Raw genomic sequence first — 26,786 nt, 5'->3', positions numbered from 1 at the left:
CATTAAAAAAAAACAAATGAAAAGCTCTTACTCCACAACAGTTTCACTGGCTCACTGATTTACCTTCAGTGCAAGATACCCCTAGATATTCTTCCAGTCACTTGGAAGACATTTATCCATGAGCACTTCCTATACAAGTGAGCGTTTAAATGCCAATCCATGAGAGCGAAGACAGATTGTTTGTGTTTTCCAGTAGAACTGGCACATCTCTGGGAGGGGTGTTGATTATGTGGAAATGTGAATTATTTAGGGACTTTCAGAGTGATGAAAGAGCTACTTGAAGAAGAGAAGAAGAGTTTGGATTTATACCCCACTTTTCTCAACCATAAGGAGTCTCAAAGCAGCTTACAAGATCCTTCCCTTCCTCTCCCTACAACAGACACCTTGTGAGGTAGTTGGGGCTGAGAGAGTTCTGAGAGAACTGCAACTAGCTCAAGGTCTCTTAGCAGGCTTCATGTGTAGCAGCGGGAAAGCAAATCCAGTTCACCACATAAGAGTTTGCCACTCATAGCAGGAAAAACATCTAAAAGGCACCTATATGAAGTGGAACTTGTCAGGAATATCACTTCATAAAGACATTTCTATTAAACTGATTCTGGTTTTCAATACAAACCTGTGCAGTTGACATAACTATAATCTCAGCTATAATCTCCTGAACAATAAATGAAAGCAATATAAAACATTTCTCATTCACAAGGAAATCAAATATCACAAGGTCCACAAATATAATTTCTGTTGCAATCTACAGTGTACACTATGGATTAAAAGATATTCCAACCCAAATTCACAGAAAATAAAGACTCATTAATTTAACTGTGGCTTCAGTGCATATAATTTTCTCTGGACTAAGGCCACTGTGCATAATTTGCACTTGTAATTACAGAAGTCACTACAGATTAATTTCAGTAGTACTTCATGAATGAAACCTCACTGAAAATTCTCCTCATGGGGCTTCCATGAGACTCCATAAGGACTGTAACCCCAGCTGGTAGTTACATAGTCCTGATCATGACTCTAACACCCTCATCCAAAGGGAGGGGAGTGAAACCACCTGAGGAAGTGCCATGGGCTTCCATTGGTGGGAATGCTTTCCCAAGGCACTTATGTTGGCGGGAAGGTGATCCCACCACTGTGCAGGCATCACCATATTATGCCAGCAGCTGAGAGTCACAACTTATGGGACCTCAGCTGGCAGCGTATGATGGGTAAAGGGCAATGGGGCTTCTCAACAGCAGTGCCACCAAAAAGCCTCTTTGATAACAGCGGGGCAGGGCAGCCATGGTGCTGCGGTCAGCCACCAGTCCTATGGAGTGGGTTGTGACAAGGGAAAGTATTAATAACAAAGCAAAACAATTCATGGTTAAATTCCAAAGAACATCACACCCAAAAGTGCCTGCAAGGAAGTATGAACTCCCCTCCGCCAGCACAAGTCTAGAATATGTTTTCCTACATTAGATTTGTGAGGCAATTTGTGTTAATTTACTTAATAGTAGAAGGGAGAAATGCAGTACCTTAACACTTGATCTTCATCAATAATTACTGTTTGGGTAAACAAAATACTGTTGATCGATAGTACTCCATAAGGTTTATCATTGGGCTTAATGGTTACTTGAACAACAGAAGGATTTGTTAAAACAGCATCTCCCTGCAAAGTATCCTTAAGCAGTACAATATGAAATGTCTCAGCAATTTCTGGTATGGCATCATCAAGGATTTTGAATTTTATAAATGTTTCATGAACTAGAGGAGGAAAAACAACAGTTGTATTTGGCTGTAGATCCAGAAAGTCTAAATTAACTTGTGCGTGTGCTGTTGAATTTCCAGTTACAACGAAGTAGTGGATGGAGACTTCATATTCATCAGGCCCAATTATGTTTCCATCGTCTTCTTTACCACGAAAAATTGGAATTGTTATTATATCATCCTCTTCATGTGCCATATAAACACCTTGGGTAAATCGCACAGGGCTGTCATTTTTCCTAATAATTATCTCAACAGATTTTTTTGATGCATTGATTTCTGCACCCCCTTCTACGCTTTTCAGATGAATAAGAAACCTCTCATCATTTTCTGGTATCTAGAAAAGTAATAAGAATTATTCAAATCAAAAGTATACATGAACAATTTAGTAGGAAAAGACAGGGCTTCCGTAATGACTTTCTCCCAGTTTTTCCAATAGAAAAAAACTAGAAGTTTTGGAAAGCAGTGAAAAAAATATCCAATTAAAGTTTTCTATTTTGGAATGAATAAAATATTTTTAAGACAAGATTTTTACTCACAAAATGTGCAGCATTAATTTTTTTTATGCAGGACAATCTATAGGATTAGATAATGATAATTCCTATATATACAGTAGACATTTAAAACCTTTTCAGATATACCATTTACATGTAAATAATTTTGGCAGCAGTTACATTACAATATGTTTGATGGAAATACCTATTAAAGAGTTCAGTGTTTTCAAGCTTAAGCTTGGTTTGATATTCACATATGGACTTGTACAATCAAACTCTTAAAATAGCCATTAAGTCATTAAATAGCAACCAAAAAAAACCCTAATAAACAGCAACCAAAAAAACTACTAGTTTTTGGTTATGGCACAAAGGTCATTTTTATGCTGGCTTTAAACACTGTCATACTATGTCGATCATAGGAAGTGATTCCAAGTATCTTCTTTTGACATTAAACTACTCATATAAATGGGTGACCAGTATGAACTCTAAGATACCATGGGAATGTAATATACGAACAATTACACAGTCTACAGTCCAAGAGCTTTAAAAAAATTCTAAAACTCAGCCAAGAATTGTTTTATTAATGGATGAAGAAGATAACATTTTCCCAGTTTCCACAGAGCTTGTGTGCTAAATATTACATTATTTCTGATGATAAAGGATAATATGATACTGACTGTAAAGGTGCATTAGTCTAAGATGAAGCAGTCTAACACTAGCTAAGGATATTGCATAATTTCTTAATCATTTCTATTAGATCATATCTTCAAGTGATCAAAATGTGTTCTTACCTGGTCATCAAGAACAAACAAGTTATAAATCAATTCAGCTGTGCCAGGAGGAAAGGTAATATTCCCTCTAATTGGGCTCAAGTCTTCTTCAGGAATATCTGGAGCACCTTCTATCTACAATATAACCATTGCTGATGTTTAGTAAACTTGAAGAACATTTTCAGTAGTTAATGACATCCAGAAAGAAAACACCTCTTTAATGCTTAAAGATACTAATATTAAAAATGAGAATGAAATGCTTATTGAAACCAGAACCAATTCAGCTACAATTATTTAAGTAACACAGGATTTTGTCCTACTAACACAATCTAATGTTCTAAAACACAAGGAACATTTCAACATTGTCTTAAAAAGCAGCCAGTTCTTCACTGAGGCAGGAGGACATATTGAAGGCGGGCTATTTCCAACCCTTCCAATAGGGAGGCAGGAAGATTTTTCCTGATGTTTCTGTTGAGAGTCATTCCCCTTCAGTTCTTTTCCTGCACTACCAGAGAAATGTGAGGACAGCCCACTATGAGCCCACTGCACAGAGAACAGGCTCGACGTAAGTGTTCCATGCGTAATGGGCCATGCGTCCAGCACAGATCCTACGTTTGTAACTGGTAGTATCTGTAAGGCCAACAAAATGAAATTCCATAACTGGGCTATGATTTCTGTATATAAACTTATGAGTGCCAACTGCATGTGCATACTTTTATTATAATGTGCTTTCAATAACAATCAGCGTTGTGACAAAAACAATCCTTTACACATGAGTCGACACAAACAATTGTAAAACACCATGAATGTGAAGGCTACAAATATTTGATAGACGAGCCCCCTGATTTTCGTGCTTGTTTCATGGTTTATTCCATCTCCCACTTCATCAGTTTATGTTTTATGTCTTGCTCACAAATTGCCAATAGCCACCTTCCACTCACATATACTAAATAATCACATGCTTCTTTGAAATTAATTCTTTTGCATTTTGGTTTCACAGCAAATAGAGAACCTTCAAAACAGATTCAAGAATCCTCACTAATGTAGACTGAAGGAAATTATATGTGGACTAAAGACCCTTTGAAAAGTGCATTGTGCAAATTAGGTAGATATGCAACCCCAGACAATGGTAATTATGAGAATTATTATTTTACATAACTCTATTTTTCAGTGTTACTTGTTTATTTAATTACTTATATCCTCCTTTTGCTATTCTGCTATCATGAAAAATGATGTATCCATTATGGATTTAATATACTGTGAAAGTTTAAAGGAGCCCAGTCTAGAATAGTCTAGACTTCTATCCTGAATAATAATAGTGAAAGAGGCATGCCTGCTTCCTTAACTAGGATGATGCATAATTTTGGCGCTGTCACCAAAAAGTTTTTTCACATACTGCCACCCACTCTATGTCCAATGGCGGAAGAATGCATCTTATCTAAACCTGGCAAAACACCTAATCCACGATCCCTGACCAATACTGTTTCTACCTAGATTGGTTAAGTTTCAGTTTATTCAAACCCACCCAAGCTCTCATTAAATCCAAGCACTGGCTCAGAGTTTCAGCCACCCCTCCAGATGGAAAGTGGAGACAGAGTTTAGTATCATCTGACCATTGATGACATCTCCAGACAAATTAAAACAGTTCCTTCATGTAGCAGTCAAACGGTAAGGAACAAGAGATGGTATGGTAGCAACCATCAATTACAGGACAAAGGATAGAACAGTTGTCCAGTGCATAAACCTCCACAACCTGTCTTCCAGGAAGGATCAGAATCACAGCAAAGCAATGCTACTTAAAACCATCCTGGCAAGGCAGTCAAGAAGAATACCAAGACTGATGTTATCAAAAGCTGATGATAGCCAAAAGAACCAAATGAGGTAAAGTTCCCCAGTCTACTTCACAGAACATGTACTATAGCAATCAGACCAGTGTCTCTTCCAAAATCAGGCGTGAAGACAGACTGAAAAAGATCCAGACAGCCAGTATCTAATCATATGTTTATGAAAGGAAGTAGTTGGACAAACTTACCTCATAAATTACAGTCACAGTTCCATAAGTTCCCTTCTCCCTAATCAAAGTAAGAGGCACAGATTCATTCCTACCCCTGGGCTCATTCAGTGTGATTAAGGCAGGCTAAAAGAGAGAGAAAAGTTAAAAGTAATATCAGGAGCCAATGAAATATCCCTTGAAGAAACTGTTACCATAGCATTATCAGACTCCCTAAGAGTTAATCACATCTGTGAACGGGCCTATTTATAATATTCAATTTCTAAGTAACCAATTTGTTTTGCTAATTAAAACACCAAAAGACATAAATATTAAATCTGTTCCCTCGCTAACAAGTATGACCACTATAAACAAGGTAAAAGAATTTGTGTCACTAAACATTTATAGAGGTTCTTAAACCTATCAAAACAGATGTTTTGGTTATCAAATTATGTCAAGAAAACTCACTACAAATTAAAAAATAAATTCATTTTAAGTGTTTGATAAGTAGGAACAACATACATTATTTGAAATTACTTGAAATTATCAGTATTCTGGTTGAATTCCAGAAATTAGAACAGTTCCTTTTAATATCTAATAATAATAGCGCTCACATAACTATCAATTGTTGTGAATTGCCTTAAGCAAAATACAGTAGAACACAATGACTTTATAACTCTTTACTGCTTACATCAATATACAAATTCTGATTTTGCTCCCTGTTTAAACAGCCAAGGTAGTTATTTGGCTTTGTTGGGCAGTCCCATCCACAGGTCCATGCAGCCCCACTCCCAAAGGGGCTTCCCGGTGGTATGGGGAGGCTGCAAAAGCAGAAAGCTTCTCCATCAGTGAGAAGCCCCCATTGGACTTCATTGACTTACACTACCCAAAAGGGTAGGATAAATCTCAATTCCAGCCCACTGGCATAGTGTATCAGCTCCTCCTCAGCCATATCCCCACCCTCACTACACTGGCAGCAGGGGCAGGGGTGCTGGGATGCTGGTGCCACATTCCAGTACGGCATTCCAGCACCAAGGGGGCCATGGCTGCATGCCACTGGATTCACCCCTCTGCTGGGGCAATTTTTAATAAGACTAAAGACCCTATAAGTTTGCCAAAAATCATTTTAGTAGCTCCCATTTCCCCAAGCCTAACCTTAAAGCCTCTGGAAGCTACACCATATGATCTAGTATCAACTATTGATATTTTCCTGAAACCAAGACTACCTGAATACCAAGGCTACCTAACATGTGCTAGAAATTAACCTGATTGGGGAGTAAGGGGATTGGTTATATGAGAAAAGGGGTCAGCAGGTGGCCCGCCTGCCTGCTTTTCAGGAACCAGATCTCTGTGTGGTAAAATTTGCTGTTCTCTGTAATACTAATACAAGAACCAAATCACTTTATTACGTTATGTTAATAATAATATTTATATTGTCTAGTGATCAGAACAAGAATGTTATCTTCTCCATCTTCTAAGTCTTATATCCCAAGCTGGTGAAAACTTGATCAGCTATTTCAATTTGCTTGGGACCTTTAAAAAAACCCTTCAATGACCCCCCCCCCCCTCCCACACACACCTATTACACACCCTGGTTGCCTTTGACTCAACTTCTTTGATACTACAATCCAAACGAGTCCAAGAAGATCTGTTGAACCACAACAGACTACTGGGGGGGGGGGGGGGGGGCAGAAAAATCTTTGATTCTATATTCTTACATCCTTGGGGGGTGAAATTCTAAATTAAACAGCAGCATCATGGGCTTTTCTAAGGTATCTTGATGCTGCTGAACAGTCTCAAACCCTTTGCTGGAAAGGGACATTCTTTATAATGCAGGATATGGGGATGGGTGGGGTGGGACGAAAGACAGTGGTACATCTAAAGCCATGCATGTCATTTATGTCTGAGCTTAGAATTTAACCAGGGTCTTCCCAATAATTTTACCCTGTTTTTTCACCAGATTATTTTTCTCATCTAAATTATTCATCAGATGTATCTCCCTGGTATTCCATGTCAAGGATTAAAAGTATAGAAAACAAAAATCATACCATACTGAAAGAAATAATCCCAAAAGCATTGTCATTTGATAAAATTATTACTGTTACAGTTCTGGGTGATCCAAGCTTTACTCCTGGAAATGGCTTCTGAAACAGACCAAGCATACAATATGCAAAATTGGAAGTGTATATTGTAAATGACATGGTCTATACAAGCACACACACACACACACACACAAAACCATGCATTCGTGTTTTCAATAAGGTCTTGTGTTCAACACGGTGGTTATTTTCAGAGTAAATGAATCTTTCTTAATGACACATTCCAATGCTCCAAAAACAATTTTTTTCATGCAGCACAAATTCTATAGACTTAAGTCTGCACAAACAACAGTGTTTGACTCAAACCTTGGAGATCATTAATCATAGCTTGACAATATTATTGATACCATAGCGTTAAGAAACTAGATAAGAAGCATTCATTCTCTTTCATTCCCAACAAAAAAAATGAAGATCTTTTCACTGAAGGCTCTAAGATGAACTTTTATAAATTTTATAAGCATTTAAACAACTTATTTAGTAATATAATCCATGGAGATTACATGGACATCAAGAAACCATTTTGAAGATTCATTAAAGATTTTTTTAAAAAATTTAAAACTTCTGTTATATGGACTTCAGTAAGGAAGCATTTCACATCAAAGGGGAGAATACTTGCTGCCTGGTGTACCAGTTCTCTTTGGCTATGCTTCTGTCTTCTCTTTTAAAATTAGAATGATAGCTTGAAGAAAACCAAAGGTTCAAAAGCTTTAAGCAAAATGCTCAAATATTTGTTTGGGAACCGAAACATGAAGAAGAACATATGTCCAAAAATCAGGTACATATTTTAATGTAATTAGATCCATCTATGAAGCTGCCTTTAACCATTTGTCTGCCTGAATTAATACTAGGTACTCTGTCAGTGGCTCTCCTGACTTAGGAAGAGAAGAGCTGCAAATTAAGATCTTTTCTCTAGAAATGCCAGAAATTGAACCAAGGACTTATTGTAAGAAAAACATGTGCCACTGAGCCTTTATGTAAAAAATTAGTACCTACCTGTAATGTCAAATAAAATGTAAAAGTCTCATCAGCCTCTGGAAGATCATCATCACACACAGATATATACACTGTTCGATTTGTTTCTGTTTCAGTTATATATGCTGCTGCATATGTATCAAAAAAGTCTCCTGTATTTTCACCGTGAATCTAAAATATACACATAAGTACTCATTAAACCAGAAACATCATTATATAAAACTTTAAATAACAGTTCCACTAATATGTATGTCCAATACTGTTATTGTAATAAGAACTTTTATCATTGCAATCTTAAATTGTGAAGATTTTTGGTTAGTCTATGAAAAAGTAATTTTGGTCTCAGTCTGTCAAGAACAAATGAATGTTTATGGGCCCTCTCCCCTCAAAAAACATTTATTTGACCAGTGCTGATTTAAAGGGTCTTCACATATGAAGCCACTCTATACTGAATGAGACCTTTGGTTCACTTAGGTCAGTATTGTCTACTCAGACGGGCAGCTGCTCTTTAGTGTCTCAGGCAGTGGTCTTTCTCATCACTTACTGCTTGGTCCAATCAAGTGGAGGTTGTAAGGACTGAACCTGGGACCTTTTGCATGCCAAACAAATGCTCTGCCAGAGCCCTTCCCCTTTATTCCACCAACCATGCAGAAAAAACAGTTTTTCTTACTGATACAATCGCTGTGATGTTCACTGGTTGTCCTATACGCTCAATAACAAGTCGTATAACTGTTGTGCTTGTCTCATTCACCACAAATTCAGTTTGTCCAACAAACTTTACTTCTGTTTCTCCAAAGGTAAAACTGATGGATAATGCCAAAAAAAGTGAAACTAATGAATAGGCAGAGGGCATCCCTAGAAAAAGAAAGAAAACTAAAATATGAATATGATCAGAAAATATTAGAGATGGTGCACAGCCTATATTTCTATGATAAATAATAAATACTTCCTGAATATTTTATTCTTTTTCAAGTAGAAATAGGTGTATGTTTTGCAATGCCTGTACCAAATGATTTTATACCTCATCTATTCATACAGTGCCATGTCCAGGCAACATGGTTGTTGAGATTCTACACTAAAGTCATCTTTGCATATTGCGTGGGGCAGGTTTTTCTCAGCTTCCCTAGGCCTGTCACTATCATCTGAGACTTCTTGACTAATCTCTTATTTGAGATGTGCTGAATATGCCATTTGGGGTTTGGTTCTCTTAAAACCAACAGTAAAAGGGAACTTCATAAAATCCATCAGTGAAAAACACCATAAATTCACAACAATATAATATGTTCAAGCAGAGAATCTTGCATACGATTCACCACAATAAGTGCACAGAATGGGCCAGTCACAAGCCATTAGGAAACACACCGAAATAGCAGAGACCATATTTTTGAAACAAAAGTTTAACTGCCATCAGTATCTTAAAGCATGTTGAGAAAAATGGGGTTGGAACTTTATGGATCTCCCTTCACAGAACTGCCTGTAGAAACTTCCGATATCTGCAATGAACTTAAATGTGTCTGAGACAGAGAGGAAACAAACTGTGTACATTTTCCTACAGCAACAGACACTAAAAATTAATATGGATAGCTCTTTTCTTTGGTCAGCCCAAGCCATGAAACAATATGAAGTCCCAGACAACACAAGAGCGCAAAGTGCCATCGAGACTAATACTAATGGTTAGATCCCCTGCCCTTAAGTGGCCAGTTTTCTGTCAGAATTGTCCAACTCTTCAGACCCTTACCAAGAATTAAAAAGGTAAAGATAAATCTTTGGACCCTATGCAATTATTGGTCCATAGGGTGACGACAACACATCACAATGTTTACTAGGCAGACACTGGCCATTTATACACAATTGATCTCCTTCATGTACAATCCCTTCAGGCTGGATTTTCAACTATGCACACATTTCCCCCTCTTATGAAAGAGCAACTTTTTGTCTCCCTTTGCAAAAAGAGAGTAAAAGAGACCAGTGTGCATTCAGCTTCCTTTGAGTTTTCCAACTTCTCCCCACTTTCCTCTGCCCACAAAGAAGCTGTTTTGCTCATTGCTTGGGCCGGCATTTCAGGAGGACCAGTGGTGCTTTTAAAAATTTTAACACTGTAGGTCTATCACTGAAACAGCCCCCCTCCCCCCAACCTCCCCAAATAGGCAACCTCCCCAAACAGAAGTTGCAGAAACAACCAGGAAGAGGAAGATGGACAAAATGGCAACTCAGTTCGGAAGGAATCAGCAGGACACTTGCTCAAGTGTAAACAAAAAAATGCAGCAAAACCCCACTGTGGGGCAAACATCTTCAGAGTAACCACTGCACTATGGCCTATGTTTATGGGGTGGTTTGCCATTGCCTTCCCCAGTCATCTATACTTGACCACCAGCAAGATGGGGACTCACTTTACTACCTTCGGCAAGGTGGAAGACTGAGTCACCCTTGGCTACCTGAAACTGACTTCTGTTGAGATCACTTAGATCTTAAGCAGAGCTTTGGCCGCAGTACTGCAACTTAGCACTCTGGGCAATGGGGCTCCCTAACCAAGCATACAACACTCTTTAAAAGGGGGGGGGGGCTCACAATACCTGTTGACATATTCAGTGAAATTAAAGGTTCTCAGCTTGTAACATTATTATACAAATGAACTGTACTGCTATCTTGCCAAGTGATTTCTACTGGAATGTATGTTAGCCACATCCCTAGAACACAAATGTTATCTTGGGTATTGAACTACAACTTGAATGTGAACCATGCAGCCTTTGTAAACTCTGAGGCAATTACTCTGTCTGCAAATTCAGGCATAATCTATAATGAACTAAGGGTGTCGTTGACCTTTTAGCTTCAGCTGTTACATCGTCTTAGACTAAGCAAGTATCTTCCCACGGTGTGCACCTCAAGTAAATAATCCTGAAAATATGATCCTTACAGAGCAAAGTTAAGGCGTTTAGAATTACTTGAATTCTATTACCTCTGTTATGGGGCATTCTAAACTGATAAGGTTACTCTTGTGGAACTAGAGAAGTCTCATAATCACATCATCAATTATTCAGCTACCAAGAATTCCTCCCCATTACATTTATTTGAACAATGTTTGCCGTGGGGTGGGGGTGGGAGTTCTTTTTTGTTGTTTTGCAAAACGTGCAAAATATATGAAATCAACTTTTTAAACAATTACAGATAGTATTTTAAAATTAAGATCTGGACTAACAGAAAAATGCCTTCTAAGTATCTCAAGATATCAGAAAATGGTTTAGTGTGTAAATTATTTCCCTTACCAGGTAGGTCCAATTATGTTTTTACAATGAAAATAATAATTCTCTCTCCTCTTTGAATGAACTGTTTGCCTTCAAGTGATTCAAAAAAGATATTAAGATATAAATTAAGTTGATACAACAATTCTGAGAGAGGATGTAAGATGCTTCTAATTTTGCAGCTGGGTCCCTTGATAGGGTTTATCTCACAATGAGAAAAGAAAACATATTTCTTAGGCTATTTTATGTCTCCTTTGACCAGATAGCAGGCATGCTATCTCATTATGATTGGACTTTTTTCAGCATGTCACACAATCCAGAGCTAAACCATGTCATCCAAAACAAGTTCTGGCAATTAACCAGATTAAACTTTGATTCAGACATAATAGCATTAAATACACAGATTTTCAGTTTGATTTTAACAGAATATTCTGTAAGGTCTCTGTTATCAGAAACAATTAAACTTTATTCCCCTATCTGCTTGCATTCAGCGTGGCCTCTGACATCCTGCCTCGCCATTGCCTAACCCTAGCCCCTCACCCAAGAAACCTCCCAGCAGTTTCCCATGAGGCACCAGCAGCCATTTGCAGATGGCAATGTTTTGGAACATACCACAGATGGCAAAGAGCTTGGCAACCACCAGGGGCTGCATGGGCTGCCACCCTCCCATATGGTAGAGGCAGTGGAACTGCATCTTCAGTTGGCCAAATGCCCATTCAATGACCATGTGTGAGCTTGAGTATACACTGCACGACTTGGCAGCTCACCTTGGCAGCTCATCAGCAAATAAGGGAAAAGCAATCATCTGGCATGGATGGAATGACACCCATCAGGACTGTAGGCCCCTCCCCAGGACTCTGCCCCTTTATCCAGACAACTGACACAGAAGCCATTCTTTGCCCTGTGCCCAAGAGGCCAACAGGCAATTAGGGTCTGATGCTGCAAAGATCTGAACATCATGGATGCTGCCCTGAAACTCAGCCACAAGGTCCATAAAATTCCCTAATGATCGCACGTTATCTGAACAATGAAACTATAGAAGTTATGGTGGTTTTGGTATAACTTTGGCTCCTCCCAGGAGCTATGAGGGAAATACAGATGCTGTCCACATCACCCACTATGTTCTAGAAGCCTGCAACTGCTTCAAATCCTCCCTAGATGGGTGACAGCTCTGTCTCTTCCATGGGGAAACATGCATGCTCCTATAGGTGGCCTAGAATGACATCATGAAAGTTGTGAGGGCTTTAGCTCACCAAGGACTAGGAGGATACCTCCAAGACTTCTATCATGATCCCTTGGAAGGATCCAGTAGCCAGGAATCTAAGGGAGAACATTACCTTCTCTAGGACAGGAATGGGGCAGGAGCTTGGCCCTGGAGAGCTGGTGAGCACTTTACATGGGCTTGGATGGCTGTCCTGTCCAGGCAGAAACACTCCAGGCAGGTTGATGCATGCCTGGTATCACCAAGCACAACACCTTCTCAACTGTTGCAGTGCCACCCAAACACAGTGCAGGAGCTAGATGAGTAGCATTCCTAGCAAAGGCAGGACAGGCAGAAGGGGGCACTATCTCAGGGCAGCTTTGCCAGAGACTGCAGACAGAGGGCACTGAGTTCAAAACAGTCAAAGGAGTTTGGGTTCCTGTGGCCCAGTCCCCCTAATGCTCCCCTTTACCTCTTGTGCTCACAGATGACTCCCTGTCTATGAGATCTCCTTCTGGTGCCTCGTATCCATTCTGGGAACAGGGGTTTTTAGGCTTCCCAAGGTGACTTGCTCCACCTCCACATTCCAGTGTGTGAGTGTGTCCTCACACTTTGTGAGTTCAGGTTCAGACTCTGGCATTGCATGCAGACCCAATTAAAGACACCAGAGAGCAAGAGGTATAATGAAAATTTTATTTTAGCCGCAGTGTAAATAGGCTCCAATGAAAGACAGAAGCAAAGACACATTCACAGGCCAGGGGATATACGTGGGTACAAATGCCACTCTTCTTTGGCACAACTTTTTCACATGGAAGTACAGGTTAAACCCCCTTCAGGTAATATCATACATCACGTGACTACAGAATTGAAGATTTTTGACACTTGGAGGTGGAGACTTTAGTATGATAATGAGACACAGAGTAACCTTAGGGCAACAGTTCACTCTAGTGGAAACAACACTTTTCCACTCAAAGCCATCCACCTGACATATTACAATAAACCTAAACATAGCTGGCATCCTTATCTCTTAGAAATGGAGAAAGAGTCTAATTGATCGCTTATCAGAATGCCTGATGTACCTGCAGCATCCTTGAAGTCTTAAAGAGCTGTGACTCCCCTTTAAGAGCTTATAATTCAGGAAATAATTCAAACTTCAGGCCCTTCCTATTGCCAAGAAATAAATACAACAATCTTCCAGGCCAGGTGGCTTCAAAGATGGAAGTAAGGGTCCCACCTATATAGTAAACACCACAAAAAAATGCCTATCAGGATTGCTTACTCAATAAACAAACAGTTCAAAGAGAGGAAAAGTTCATCTATCTACTACTAGGCCTTGTGCAGACTTGGTACAAATTAAAAGGGCATCACAGAGTTCTCGGGGCCAGTAGATGATGATGGGGCACCTGGAGGGACTGAAATATCAGGGCTGTCGCAAGAAATGTCAGGGATGGACAGGTGTGCATTAAGAAGCTGCTGGAGAACCTGACAGTGGAGCAGTGGGTCCTCACACAACATCCCCCTTCAGAGCCTCTACTCTGGCTCTACCGCCAGCAGGGATGGACTGGGGTACCCTCAACAATATGGGCAGGCTGCTAGGAGGTGTGACCACTGGTGAGCAAAGGACACACACAACTGTACAAACTCTTCTTGACATCTCCCCATGACCTTTCCAAGTAAGGGCACACTTGGCACCATGGAAGGCAAGGATCTGCTTGGGAATTCCATGGTAGGAAGATTGGTGGAGCTCTTGCCAACTCTGTCAGCTGCGCAGGAACTTGACCCAAATCTATCACTGTAGATCAGAGCAAGTACAATGCTTGTTTGTCACAATTCCAACCTATGTAATTAACACTGTGCAAGTACTACATCTGTCAAACCATATATATATATGTATATACACATAAACCCAGTTCCAAATGTTCAGTTGTTCTCTAGTATCATCAACAAAATCAGGGTCAAATTTGATTCTCCAGGGTTAGAGACATTGGAGGCAAGGAGCAGGATTTTGTTTTTTTTTGCTTTCTGAACCCAACTGTGTCCTTGACTGCATCCCTTTGTTTCTTCTTGTCTAAATGAATGGCTGTCATTCCTTTATACAGAGACAAGCAAACTGCTGCACCGGGACAAACTGGGGTAGGAGAATCACCAAGACAAAAGAAGCATCAATTTGTTTCTGAAAGAATGAAAAACTTCATGATCAGAAATCAAAAGAGCTTTAAGACCAAAGAAACCTAGAGGACTGAGAAGAAAAAGCCGCCCACAGGAAAAATATTTCTACCGTACCTCAAGGGAATCACAGATCAAACAGGGAAACTGATTTAAAAAAACATAACCTACAAACAATCTTCAAACCTACCAGAAAAATACAGCAGATGCTACTCTCAGCAAAGGACAAGAGAGACCCCCTCATTTCTGCAGGAGTCTATCGCATACCCTGCAGCTGTGGAAAGGTCTACATTGAAACCACAAAACGTAGCATTCAGACTCGTATTAAGGAGCACAAAAGACACTGTAGGCTTAACCATCCTGAAAAATCTGCAGTAGCAAAACATGTTCTAAACAAAACTGGACATAACATTCTAATTGAAAGCACTGAAATTCTGGACAACTGGGAAGGTTACTATGCCAGACTACACAGGGAGGCCATTGAAATCCATAAGCACCAAGAAAACTTCAACAAGAAGGAAGAGACTCTGAGAATTAACAAAACTTGGCGACCAGTAATTTAAAACACCAGAATCAAAGGCCAAGGGCATGCTAGGTTCATGGACAATGGACTCCACCCAGACACAGGGTTTGCATCCACTAAGACTGTTGCTGTTACAGGAAATGCAAATGTGAATCACTCCCTGGATTGAAAAACCCCACCCGCAATACAATACTATCAACCACACCTTTGCATAGCAAGTTCCACCCAAACACTTGCTGATTAGTTCCTCACCCTGGGACATGGACAATATATACCCCACTAAAAACATTCCCTTCTCACTGGACACAGTGTGTAAGACTTCCCTTTGTGATACACCTCTGAAGATGCCAGCCGCAGATGCAGGTGAAATGTTAGGAACAAGATCTACCAGACCATAGCCACACAGGTTAAACCCCCTTCAGGTAATATCATACATCACGTGACTACAGAATTGAAGATTTTTGACACTTGGAGGTGGAGACTTTAGTATGATAATGAGACACAGAGTAACCCACAACAACCAGTTGAATCTGGCCGTGAAAGCCTTCGACAATACATGATCAGTTTCTTCCTCCAAAAGAACAAATGAACAAAACCAGAAGTTTAGGATGGAGAGGAGAGAAGGAAGCAATCCCACCCCATCTCTTAAATGCTGCTTTGCAAAAAGCAGTGTAACTTAGGAGCTGAAGACCACTGTCAGTATTAGTGATAGAATTGTTAAGGTTAAAGAGAGAGAACCTATGGAGAAAAAATCAGCATAACTTCTGCAAAGGGAAGCATAGAGTTCCAAAAGGTTTTTGATAAAGTCCTTCACCAAAAGGTCCTGAGTAAACTTAACAGTCATCAGAACAAGATAATTGCATGAAATTAGCAATCGGAACAACAAAAGGAAGCAGGGGTTGAAAATTCTTTAATGGAAGAAATACTCCCTAGGGATCTATATTGGAACCAGGGCTGGGTTTTTTAAGCGAAATTGCTCCTCTGTTAGCATGGGAAATGCCCCGATGCAATGGAGAGTTCTTGACTGCCCCCAATGCTGCAGTGTGTTGCCACACTGTTGCAGCGCTGCCAGGGAGCATTGGCTGTGCTCCATGGCTTTCCAAAATCATCAAAATGGATGTTCTTTTTGAATGCCCCTGTGTTGCTCGGGGGGCTTCCCTGCTGTGAAGACCTCCACCGCAACAACATCAGGGCCATTTTTCCCGCCTCACTGCTCTGGGCCGCCCCACCAAAACAAGAGAATCCTCCCCCCCCCCACGCACGAGGAGTTTGCAGGAGGGGGAAAGGGCGTTTCTCTCTGTTTCAATTTTTTTTTTAAGTACTGAAAGTGAGTGGGGGGAATGGGGCAAGATTCAGCCAATCTGGACGCAGGAAACAGAGGCTGTCCACACATGCCTGGAAGAGACTGCAGAAGAGCTCAGTGCTTATGGGAAAACCTGGGAAAGCCCCAGGCTTGTGGGGAACCAGCTGCGGCTTCCCGCACTGACCCTGACTCGAGTGAAGGAAAGAGTCGGGCAGCCATGGGGAACTACAAGCAGGGTGGGTAGCCCCACAGCAGGTACACTCCCAGATATGCCACAGGGCATTTCAAAAGTGAAAAATCATCCCAGTACTATTTAATTGTTTGATAAACAAATTGGAATCAGTAAAATAGCCACATTTTTCAGACAACACTTAATTATTCACAGTAGGGAAGACCAGTGCAGACTTCATGAGGATCTCTCCAGATCAAACCAACAAAATGGTCAAAGAAAGCAAGGCTCAATCTACGAGTTAAATGGATGCACATGGGGGGGGGGGGTTAATGCAGTATGAGCTGGCAAGAACGGGATCTTAAATTCATAGTGGATATTATAGCTCAAAGAAAATACAGTATTTAATATGTACTCAGTATGTGATTGTGGTGACAAAGAGAAGGAGGAGGAGAGCTTACACATTTCTTCCCTTCCTCTCCCCACTACAGACATCTTTTGAGTTAGGTGGGGTTTAGTGAATCCTGAGAGAACTGTGACTAGCATAATGTCATCCAGCAGGCTTCACTTGTAGGAAAACAAATTCAGTACACCAGAGAAGAGTCTGCCGCTCATGCAGAAGAGTGGAAAATCAAATCTGGTTCTCCAGATGAGAGTCTAACTGCTCTTAACCACTATACCCCTGATTTGAAAATATACAGTCAGTATGATAATGTATAAATCTTTGGTGAAGTACTGTGTACTATTCTTTGTGAATGCTGTGTACTGTTCTGGTGACTCTGCCTCAGAAAGGATATCATAAACCAGAAAAGGGAACAGGAAACAGCAACTGAGATTATCAGGGTTAAATCACCTTCCCTATAAGGTAGCAGAAGAATGTTGAAGGGCTCTCAACTTATTAGAAAATACATGTTTAGGAAAGGCAATATGATGGACATTATTATATACAGGATGGAGAAAGTGAAGAGAGAACTTCCTCTACCACAAAAAGAGCTTGAGGCATCAATTTAATTAATGGGAAGTAGATTCAGGAAATAAAGTACTTCTTCACAATTTTCTTATGGAATCCATGATACATTGGCACTGCTTTAAATGCCTTTTAAGAATGAACTAGACATATACATGTAGGATTGGTTAATCACCAGTTATTAACTATGATGACTAAATGAACCCACTGCACTCAGAAACAATGTGCCTCTGAACCTCACATATTAGGAGTAGCAGCACAGGAAGATTGATGGCTTACTACTGATCTTACTACAGGTTACCTGGCCTCACTGATGAACTGGATGATTAGAGAAGGGTCGGAGGTAAAATATACAAACTTCAGTCCTCTCAACATCTACTAATGTTGTTGTTCTTGTAGTGAGCAGAGCAAGGGAGAGTGGTAAGTCAATTTTTCCAGCCAGGGAAGGAGGTGTGGCAAATTCAATCAGACAGATCTCTCTCATCATACTTGACAAGATTTAGGTAATCCCTTGTTGTTACAGTTTCAGCTTTACAGAAGCTGCCAGGAGCACTGCTGAGTGCAAGAATTTCTCACGCTGCACAGTTGAAGTCCCAGTGCTAAGGGGGGAGGAGGGCAGAAAACTGGTGAAGCACCCACCAGCAGCATACAGACATGCAATGATATGGACAAACTGCTGGAATGAAAATGGTCACAACTTCATTTACAGAGCCTTGGCACAACATGAAGCAACTGATCCCAAGATTGACCAAACCACCTGCCAGCTGATGACATCACTCCAGCTGTCTGCTGGATAGGAAAAGATACCTTAGGAAGGTAGGTTGAAGGATTCCTCAAGCACTTCAGTCATTGGGTGGTCTTCCCTGCCACTTCGAATGAGGGCATCTGGACAGCCCCCAAGCTGGCCATGTTACCATAAGCCTTCACCCAAAATCCCGTAAGAGGATCCTGGAGGCTCAGTAAAATGGGCACATTGGTTGCTTTCCCTCCAAAATGGATCCAGCTCCAAGCTGCTACCACCCAACACAGTTGTGACATGAACAGTAAAATTTTACAGCATAAAACAAAAGGAGAATCCCCACACAACCACCACGAAAAACTATGCATGGAGAGAGAGATGGGAGCAAAAAAGTTACTATGTCAAATGAGGCTGGCAGAGTCATGGTGACTCCAAGGCAGATGTGCAGAGAGGAACACACACCCCCTTGTGGGGTCAGCTGGCCCAGAATGCTGCCTTTTGGCCAGGCTAGGCCAGGCCAAGTCCAATTGGATGGGGTGGGGAGGGGTCAGAAAAGCCATGGAGGCAGTGAGAGGCCTGTGCAGAGGACACCCTCACGCATTAACAATTGCATCACTGGCCCCCATGGCAAAAAAATGGCAGATGTCATCCCCCCCCCACCTCCCTTTCCTGCAGGACTGCAAATGGGTCCCAGGGAAGTCTGGGGACCCTTAGCTTTTTGCTTAAAGAACATGACAACAAATCCCCCTAATTCAACATATACACTTCTTATGGAGGTCTGTACTCACACAGACATCCAGCTTTCTGGGATATCAGTAATTTTCAAGGGAAAACTATAAGCAAAGAAAATTGTCAGTGCAATTTTCCAAACTGAGTATTACTTAGAGGAATCTGATGGGACCATGTCTGATCCATGCAAGCCGTCATAGTTTCTCTCTTTACTGGTACCCTACCCATTCCCACAGCAAGCAAAAACAACAGCAAAACTGACATGAGCTGTGCTTTCCACAGACCCAAAGGGTAGATGAGAAATCTACCCTGCTTTTTTATCATGTAAGAAAAAAACATGTCTAAATTAACTGTAAAATAAATTTGAAATTCTGAAGGTCAAAATTCTATAAATACCAAACTATATAATACAGTACAATTGCATTTCACTTTTTTTGTGACATTAGTACACATTAGTCATAATCAGAAGACAGTGATGAAAGGCTACTGCATGCAATGCAAAATTCATATAGGGAAGCACTTTCAACTCACACTTTTAATCATTACAAACATACTCATAGTGACTGAAATCAAAATTCTCGCAGAGGGAAAAAAAGCAAGGGTGGCAGTCTAAAGAAGTCATTTAGGGCTGATACCTTTTGTTGTATCATTATTTATGGAAAACTTAATAATTCTGTACTATTTGGCCATATTAAAAAGGAACATTTTGTTATAGTTTCTTCAATAATAATTTGGATGAAGCCATATTTGAAGCAGGCAAGGAGTGAATTTCTGTGTGAGACACAAATAAAATGGTATTACTTTCAAGTGCAGCCTGATCTTCTCCTGAGCTGTAGTTGTTGCTAAGAAAATGGAAGCTGCTGTACCATCTGGCTTAAGACAAATGGAAAACTCTCCTGTTTTCTCCTGCTTGGAAGTAAGCAGCAGTGTAAGACACCACCCTGTGATGGGGTACAAAGAAATGTCAGTCACCCTACCCATCCCCAAAAGCTCCTTGTTCATTGAGCTTTCTATTGTACTGTAAGAACTGGACTGGGCTCTTTGATGGACAAAAGGAATAATATTATCCTGTGTGATGCTTCTTTCAAAAGGAATAAATGTACATAAACCACACTGCATGTTAATGTGTTTGTAAAGTGTACAAATAAATTATTCAGCTGTGCCTGACAACATACAATTATATTTCAAATGCTAACAACTGTACTGCACAGTTTCAGGGTTATTCTAAATTACAAAAGTGCATCAAAATCCTTTCCACTGATTTAATCATGCCTCTTTTTCTAAAATCTAGAAAGGTTTTTTTCCCTGCTGATTTGCTTTCACAGAACACACTCTCCAAAGGGGGGGGGGGGACCACATTTCCACCCTTTTCATAAAGGTGGTTAACCTCATATCCAATTTACCATACCAATTATCTCCCATGTTTATCCAGGAGGAGAACAAATTAGAATGATGCAGCATCTTATCTCCTTGCTGACTAGAGGAAACATGGTATTGAAAGCTTTCTGATTTTAAAGACATGTAATTTTATCTTTCCCTGAACTGCCAGCTTTTTTAGGCCTTTCTAAACCCTGTAACCTGTGCTATAATTTAATAGTGACTATTTAAAAATTATAATCATTTCCTTATTAGTTGAGTATTTTGCTTTCCCTGCTCTATTGAACCCCTGGAGTTCAAGACAAGGAAGCCTCTTTGTTGATTAGTTATTTAAAACCAGCAACAATGACCAGGCTGGAAAGAAAGGTACTTTGAGAGGATTACACAAGGGCTAGTTCTCAACAGAACCAAGCAGAGGGAAGCAAATTACAAACCCAAGTACTTTACTACATGTAACCAAATTGGCTGGTTGAAATGCTAATTGCCTTTCAGCAACACTAAAGGCAGACATCAGGGCTTGGGCATTACATAAACACTCCCTACCCCCAACTTCTGCACTGTTGTCTCGCTAGGAATTATTCAAAATCTATTTATAAAGGTAGCTTTTCCCCCAACCTTCAAACATGTGAGAAATTTCTAAAGTTCAAATACTTCAGATACCCTTGGCCTACTAAATCTATAGCAGATGGCTGAATTAAGGCCATGTTAAATCCCCATGAAATCTTGGAACAGTTCAAAGTCCAAGTATTACCAAACCAGACTAGAAGTAGGGGGGGGGGGGAGGGCGTGGGGGGAAGGGGTTTGTTTCTGATACCAAGTGAGACATCAGCCACAGATTACTTTTTAAAATGTGACTATACTTATAAAGCTTAACCATCTACACTTTAATTACAGATTTATTACAGAACTATAAAGGAAGCTGTTTCCATCTCTACATTCAAAACCCACTGGAATTTATCATCTTATTTTGCATCACCATATGAATGTTACAACTGTGTTGCTTATATTTTTAGTGGGATGACATTTTAAGATATAATCAAGTTTATAGAGAAACACACCACAATTTTGTATTGTTACATCAAATACTAATATGCTGAAATGTGCTGTTACTCCAGTTTGCAGCAGTGGCATTTTAAGCATTATAGATTCCTCTGAGACTGAATGACCCTGCCTACATTTAAGCCCTCTTAACCTGAAGCCTTTTCCCTCCTCAGTAGAACCAAACAGATTCTCACACTTCTGAATTTCTGGCAAAAGGGTTTCCAAAGATGAGACTATTTAATTGTTTTCCTAGCATAATAATGTCACCCTTTGGATTAGGGAGGATCAGTGACCTCCCACAGTTATCTGATTTTACACTCCTGCTTTACAGAGGTGACATTTATCCTTCAATAAATGGTCATCAATCTCCATTTTGCTCAAAAATTGACTTCACTTGAAAAAAATTTACCCCGAGTATAATTTAAACTCAATACTTAGAATTTTTATTTGCATATCTAACCAATACTCTCAGATAGAGGAAATTCTGTGACCTACTGTGATTATAAACTGAAGATACAAAACATTTCAATTCAAAAATTATGGTGGACCCAATGAAATAAGTAGAAAAATGTTCAGTCATAAATTTACTAATCTGTTCAACAATTTAGTAATGTGGGCTCTATGTGACTAGCATAACAATCCTAAACGTGTATGGTCAGAAGTAATTCCCATTGCGTTCAATGTGCTTATACCTACAAGATTTGATGCAAAATTCATGTACATCTTGATTTAAAGTGAGACTTGTCCAACAGAAGTAGGCTTAATCTAATGAAGAAAAGTGTTCCACAAACATATATTCTGCAGCTAAAACAACATCCAGTTTAATTAGTAAAATTATTTGGACATGAGAAAACACAAAAGCAGACTGGAGAACTATATTTCCTTTGCTAAAGTCAGGAGTATAGAAACAGAGAATTTTCAATTTTTCAACCAAAAACAGTGGGATGTGTTTGGATTATACCCCTGGTTGTTATCTGCTTGACGAAAGACTGTACAAAAATTTAACCGAGGTTTAAACTCATTCCAACCCCAAGTTTCCAAAGGCTTCAAAGTGCATTTTATTATATTGCCAATACTGATGAAATCTATGGTTTTGCAACAAGAAATTTTATTAGGACTATTAAAAATTATTTTCCAAACTTTTAATCCCCGCCCCCTTCCCAACCAATGGAAGCTTTAATGCAGTGTTTTCTCTGAGTAGGAGTCAATTATCACCATTGGGTGAGGGAACCACCTGATATCCTGAGTCAAACCTAAAGGCACTACTATATGATAGCTGTGTTTCACCTCCAAAAATGCTCAACTAGAAAAGAACAATAATTTAAATTGTTGTAACATCTGACAGCACATTAAACCTAATCTCATACTCCAGTACTATTTTACCAATACTCACATGATGTTTTGATGATACAGCACAATCCTATGCAAGGTTACTCAGAAGAAGATCCCTATGTATTCATTAGGGCTTACAATCAAGTAAGACCACACCGAATTGAAGCCTTAGGGCACATGTGTCAAATTCATTGTCTGGCCCGCAGGCCTGGAGCCGGGGGAGGGGCGGTGTTGGACCTGGGGAAGGGGGGGGGGGAAGGCTGCAGCCAAGGGGGCCTCTTGTACCCACCAAAACCAACAGCAGGAGCCTGAAGCTTGCAGCCTGCAGTAAGGGAAGAAGGAGGAGGCAAGCAGGCTTCCCCTCTCAGGGCTGCTCTGGCTCCATTTTGGGCCCGGCTGCCCCTCCCCCGGGTCCCAGCTGCTGCCCTTTGGGCCTTCTCTGGCAGCAAACCTGCTCTGGGGACTGCAGAGAGAATCACAGGGGACACTCAGTGTATTTATTAGAGGGGTTCCTTGGCATTCGAAGAGCAGCTCCAACTAAGCCTCTGGGGCTGCAACTTGAGCATCAACTGCCTCCAGTTTCCCTTTCGTTCTGCAGCTTTTAACCCCGCATTTGCAAAAGGCCAGCCAGCTGAGAGATTCCCTCCCAGGGAACCCTATTTGCATGCAAACTTTGCAATCCTTTGTAAGTAATGCTCACCCCTCCCCAAAGTTGCAGACTCAAAAGGAGAAGGAAAATAATCTCCTATCCTTGCAAGAGAGCTGACCCATTGCAAACACACGCCCCTAGCCCTGTAATCCATGCAAAAAAGTGGGCCATGAATTACAGAATTCCAAGCCAAAAGAAGGGCAAGCCCTCCTCTTTCACTCCACCCAAACTTGCACACTCCCCGCCTCCAAGTCCCCGTGGCATCTCCTTGCGGGCAGAAGTTGGTGTGTGTTTTTTTGCCTGGTGCTTTGCATGAGTTTTTTGCAAGAGCCGCCCCATCTCTGGGTCATGCTTTGGGTAAGGCGGCGGAGTGGAAGGGGCGGATGGGAGGTCCAGATTCAGCTTTGCGCCAGGGGAGTCCTGCCCTGACTTCTATGCATACCTGCAGGGTAGGCTGCCATGTGGGATGAACAGAAGCTGCTGCTCTCCGTAGGGCAGAGGGGGTTTGCATGCCTAGTGCTGCCAGGCTGCTGCTGCCATCCCCTCTCTGCCCAACGGAGCAGGCGGCTGCCTTCTCCATGGGGCAGAGAGGGTTTGCATGGCCGTTGTTCCCGGCTCGCATAGCGTAAGAGCAGCAGGCAGGCAGGCAGGCAGGCAAGTCCCTTCTCTGCCCAATGGAGCAGGAAGCTGCCTTCTCCATGGGGAAGAGAGGGTTTGAAAGGTCGGTATTGCCGGCTCATGCGGCACAAAAGCAGTGGCGGCAGGCACGCTGCTGCTGCTGTCCCGTCTCTGCCCAATGGAGCAGGCGGCTCAGCTGCCTTCTCCATGGGGCAGAGAGAATTTGCATGCCCGGTGTTCCCGGCTCACGCGGCGCAATAGCAGCAGCAGGCAGGCAAGTCCCCTCTCTGCCCAATGGAGCAGGAAGCTGCCTTTTCCATGGGGCAGAGAGCGTTTGCAAGTATGGTGTCACCAGCTTGTGCGACGCAAGAGCAGCAGCACCAGGCAGGCCGCCGCCGCCATCCCCTCTGCCCAACAGAGCAGGCAGCTGCCTTCTCCATGGGGCAGAGGGGGTTTGCATGCGCTGCTGTCCCCTCTGCCCAACAGAGCCTTCTCCATGGACAGAGGGGGTTTGCATGCCTGGCAATAAATGGTTATCCTGTTGGGGGGGGGGGGGCAACCTAAAGTGTACTTTGAATTTTGGCCCTCTGTGCAATTGAATTTTACACTCCTGCCTTAGGGTATGACTTTGCCCAAGTTAAGCATATCTATGTCTCACTTTTGTGAAAAGATTACTAATCATGTGCTGAAATTTTCGCTGAAATTGCTAGGATCTACAGATTAGGTCCAGATCATGCTCTTGAAGTCTTTGTAATGCATTTCTGATCATTTTCTGTTACACAGTAAAGAATTGAAGCTTTAGGTGGAAGAAAAGAAAAGTCATGTGTGCAATGAATTGATTCTGTTCTATGTGTTTATTACTCATGTATTTGGATGCATACAGTTCTTTTCAGTTTTTGCTTCAGTTCTGTTTTTAGAGTTCTGGATGGTTATACAACCCTAAGCTTTTCCACCAAATGTCCAATCCTGTTGTTTGTCTCGAGTTTGTGTAATCCACCTTGAGTCCAAGTGGGAATGATGGACTACACATTACTTATATACATTTAAAAATAAATAGGCCATAACGTGGTGGAAAATAGTGTATCAAGGAATGTGGAATAATTAGTAGATTAATATTCATAGCATATAAATAAGCAATGCTAACTGTGTACCGTTGATGCAGAGGTACCACTTTTCAAATGGCGATAATAATTCTGTCGCATAATTCTTTGACATTCGTGACTAGAAAACTTTTTTGGATGCATTTGGATGCATATCCGATAGACCATTCTCAGAAATAACTTTTGGACAAAAAAGTTTTCTAGTCACGAATGTCAAAGAATTATGCGACAAAACGCATCCATTGCACGCCAGAAACTTGAAAGGGTTTTCCATGTTAATTTCAGAGAGCTCAAAATACGGTATGTGATGGCGCGGAGTTTTCCCGCTTAGAAGAAATCCAGTGGAAATGACGGACTGCAGGAGCTCGGAGAATGCACAGGCATCCCGACCCCGGTGGGTCTGGGTGGCCCTGCCCCCATCCCGGGACCCTCCCTGGGGTTAGAAAGACTAAGCGCGCCACGCAGGTCTAGTATCAGGATTCTGCCTAAGGAGAGAAAAGGCAGCCGGAGTGGGCAGCTCTCCAGCAGGCGCTCCGGGCGAACACTGCAAAGCTCAAGCGGCTGCAACAGGTGCGGCGGCAAAAGGAAAGGATTCCCCCAGCAGAAGCATACAGCCCGCCCCGCCCCCTAAAAAAGCACATAATCTCCCACGAGGGACCTACCTAGACCCGGGGATGTGGACATCCGCGTCCCGTGGACTCGCTAGCCAGCCAGCCCGTAGCCCGCTTGTTCCCCGTCACTCACTCTTGTATTATGCGCGCCCCCGGGCCAGCCCTCCTCTGACGCCAGGCTGCGCTGCGTCCTGAACTCTCCTCCTCCTAATTCTCGTTGCCGCCTCCTGGCTGGCTGGGTGGGGACCAGTGGACCACCAAGCCCAGGAAGGGGCTCAAAGGAACTGCTGGAAGGGGCTGGCTTTCCAAGGAGTGAAATACAGGTGCAGGGGTTGAGGGCTCCCTCCTCCAACTGTATATTTTTTCTTCTCTGTGTGGGCCAAGCTTGGTCTAAGTCAAGATTCCAGCAATTTCCTTCCTTCCTTCCCTCCTTCCTTCCTTCCAGCACCATCTAATGAATGAAGGATGCACAGGTCATAGGATATTGCACTGTTATAATACTTCAGCTGCCGGTTGATGGGGAAACGAGCCATCCACTGAATCAAAAGATATGGACTTGAGTGCACAAAAGATTATGCTGGAATAAAATTGCATTAGCCATTAAGACATTGCTTTACTTCTGATTGCAAAAAAACACCCAGCACTTTTTTGCCACCGAATCAAAGCTGACATATGGTGACATTCAGTTTGTTTGTTTTCAAGTCTTGCCTTTTTCCTTTTGTTGGCAAGGAATGAATGAAAACATAAGACAAGGAAGACTTGAAAGAGTTATGTGGGTGGAGGAAAAGAGGCTATAGTAGGAAAGAGTGACTAACAGCTTGATCCCAACAGGTTCTGTTCTAGCAAAAGAGAGTAAAGGGTTGTGTGTGGCAACTGCTGTCCTAGTATAACTTTGCAAACCACATTGTTCTATGTGAGAGTCTGTGCGAAATCCAGAAGGATAGAGATGTCATTGCA

At 41.5% G+C, this 26,786-nt stretch overlaps 1 protein-coding gene across 1 annotated transcript in view; it reads right to left on the bottom strand.

Annotated features, from left to right (window-relative positions):
• The window catches only part of ADGRV1 (adhesion G protein-coupled receptor V1), a 301,407-nt gene extending 275,435 nt beyond the window's left edge, over positions 1–25,972 (bottom strand). Inside the window, exons 1-7 of the mRNA XM_048504356.1 lie at positions 25,881–25,972; positions 8,736–8,920; positions 8,087–8,236; positions 7,043–7,138; positions 5,037–5,141; positions 3,026–3,139; positions 1,512–2,077 (exon numbers count right to left, since the gene is read on the bottom strand). Of these exons, the coding sequence (XP_048360313.1) occupies positions 1,512–2,077; positions 3,026–3,139; positions 5,037–5,141; positions 7,043–7,138; positions 8,087–8,236; positions 8,736–8,920; positions 25,881–25,902 (1,238 nt within the window). The 5' untranslated portion in view covers positions 25,903–25,972. The remainder of the gene's footprint in view (positions 1–1,511; positions 2,078–3,025; positions 3,140–5,036; positions 5,142–7,042; positions 7,139–8,086; positions 8,237–8,735; positions 8,921–25,880) is intronic.
• Positions 25,973–26,786: the final 814 nt, after the last annotated feature.

This window comes from Sphaerodactylus townsendi, linkage group LG07, assembly GCF_021028975.2.
Source record: "Sphaerodactylus townsendi isolate TG3544 linkage group LG07, MPM_Stown_v2.3, whole genome shotgun sequence".
NCBI classification, from domain to species: Eukaryota; Metazoa; Chordata; class Lepidosauria; order Squamata; family Sphaerodactylidae; genus Sphaerodactylus; species Sphaerodactylus townsendi.
The sequence above is the reverse complement of the archived record's forward strand: the minus strand, read 5'-3'. Positions and strand labels throughout refer to the sequence as shown.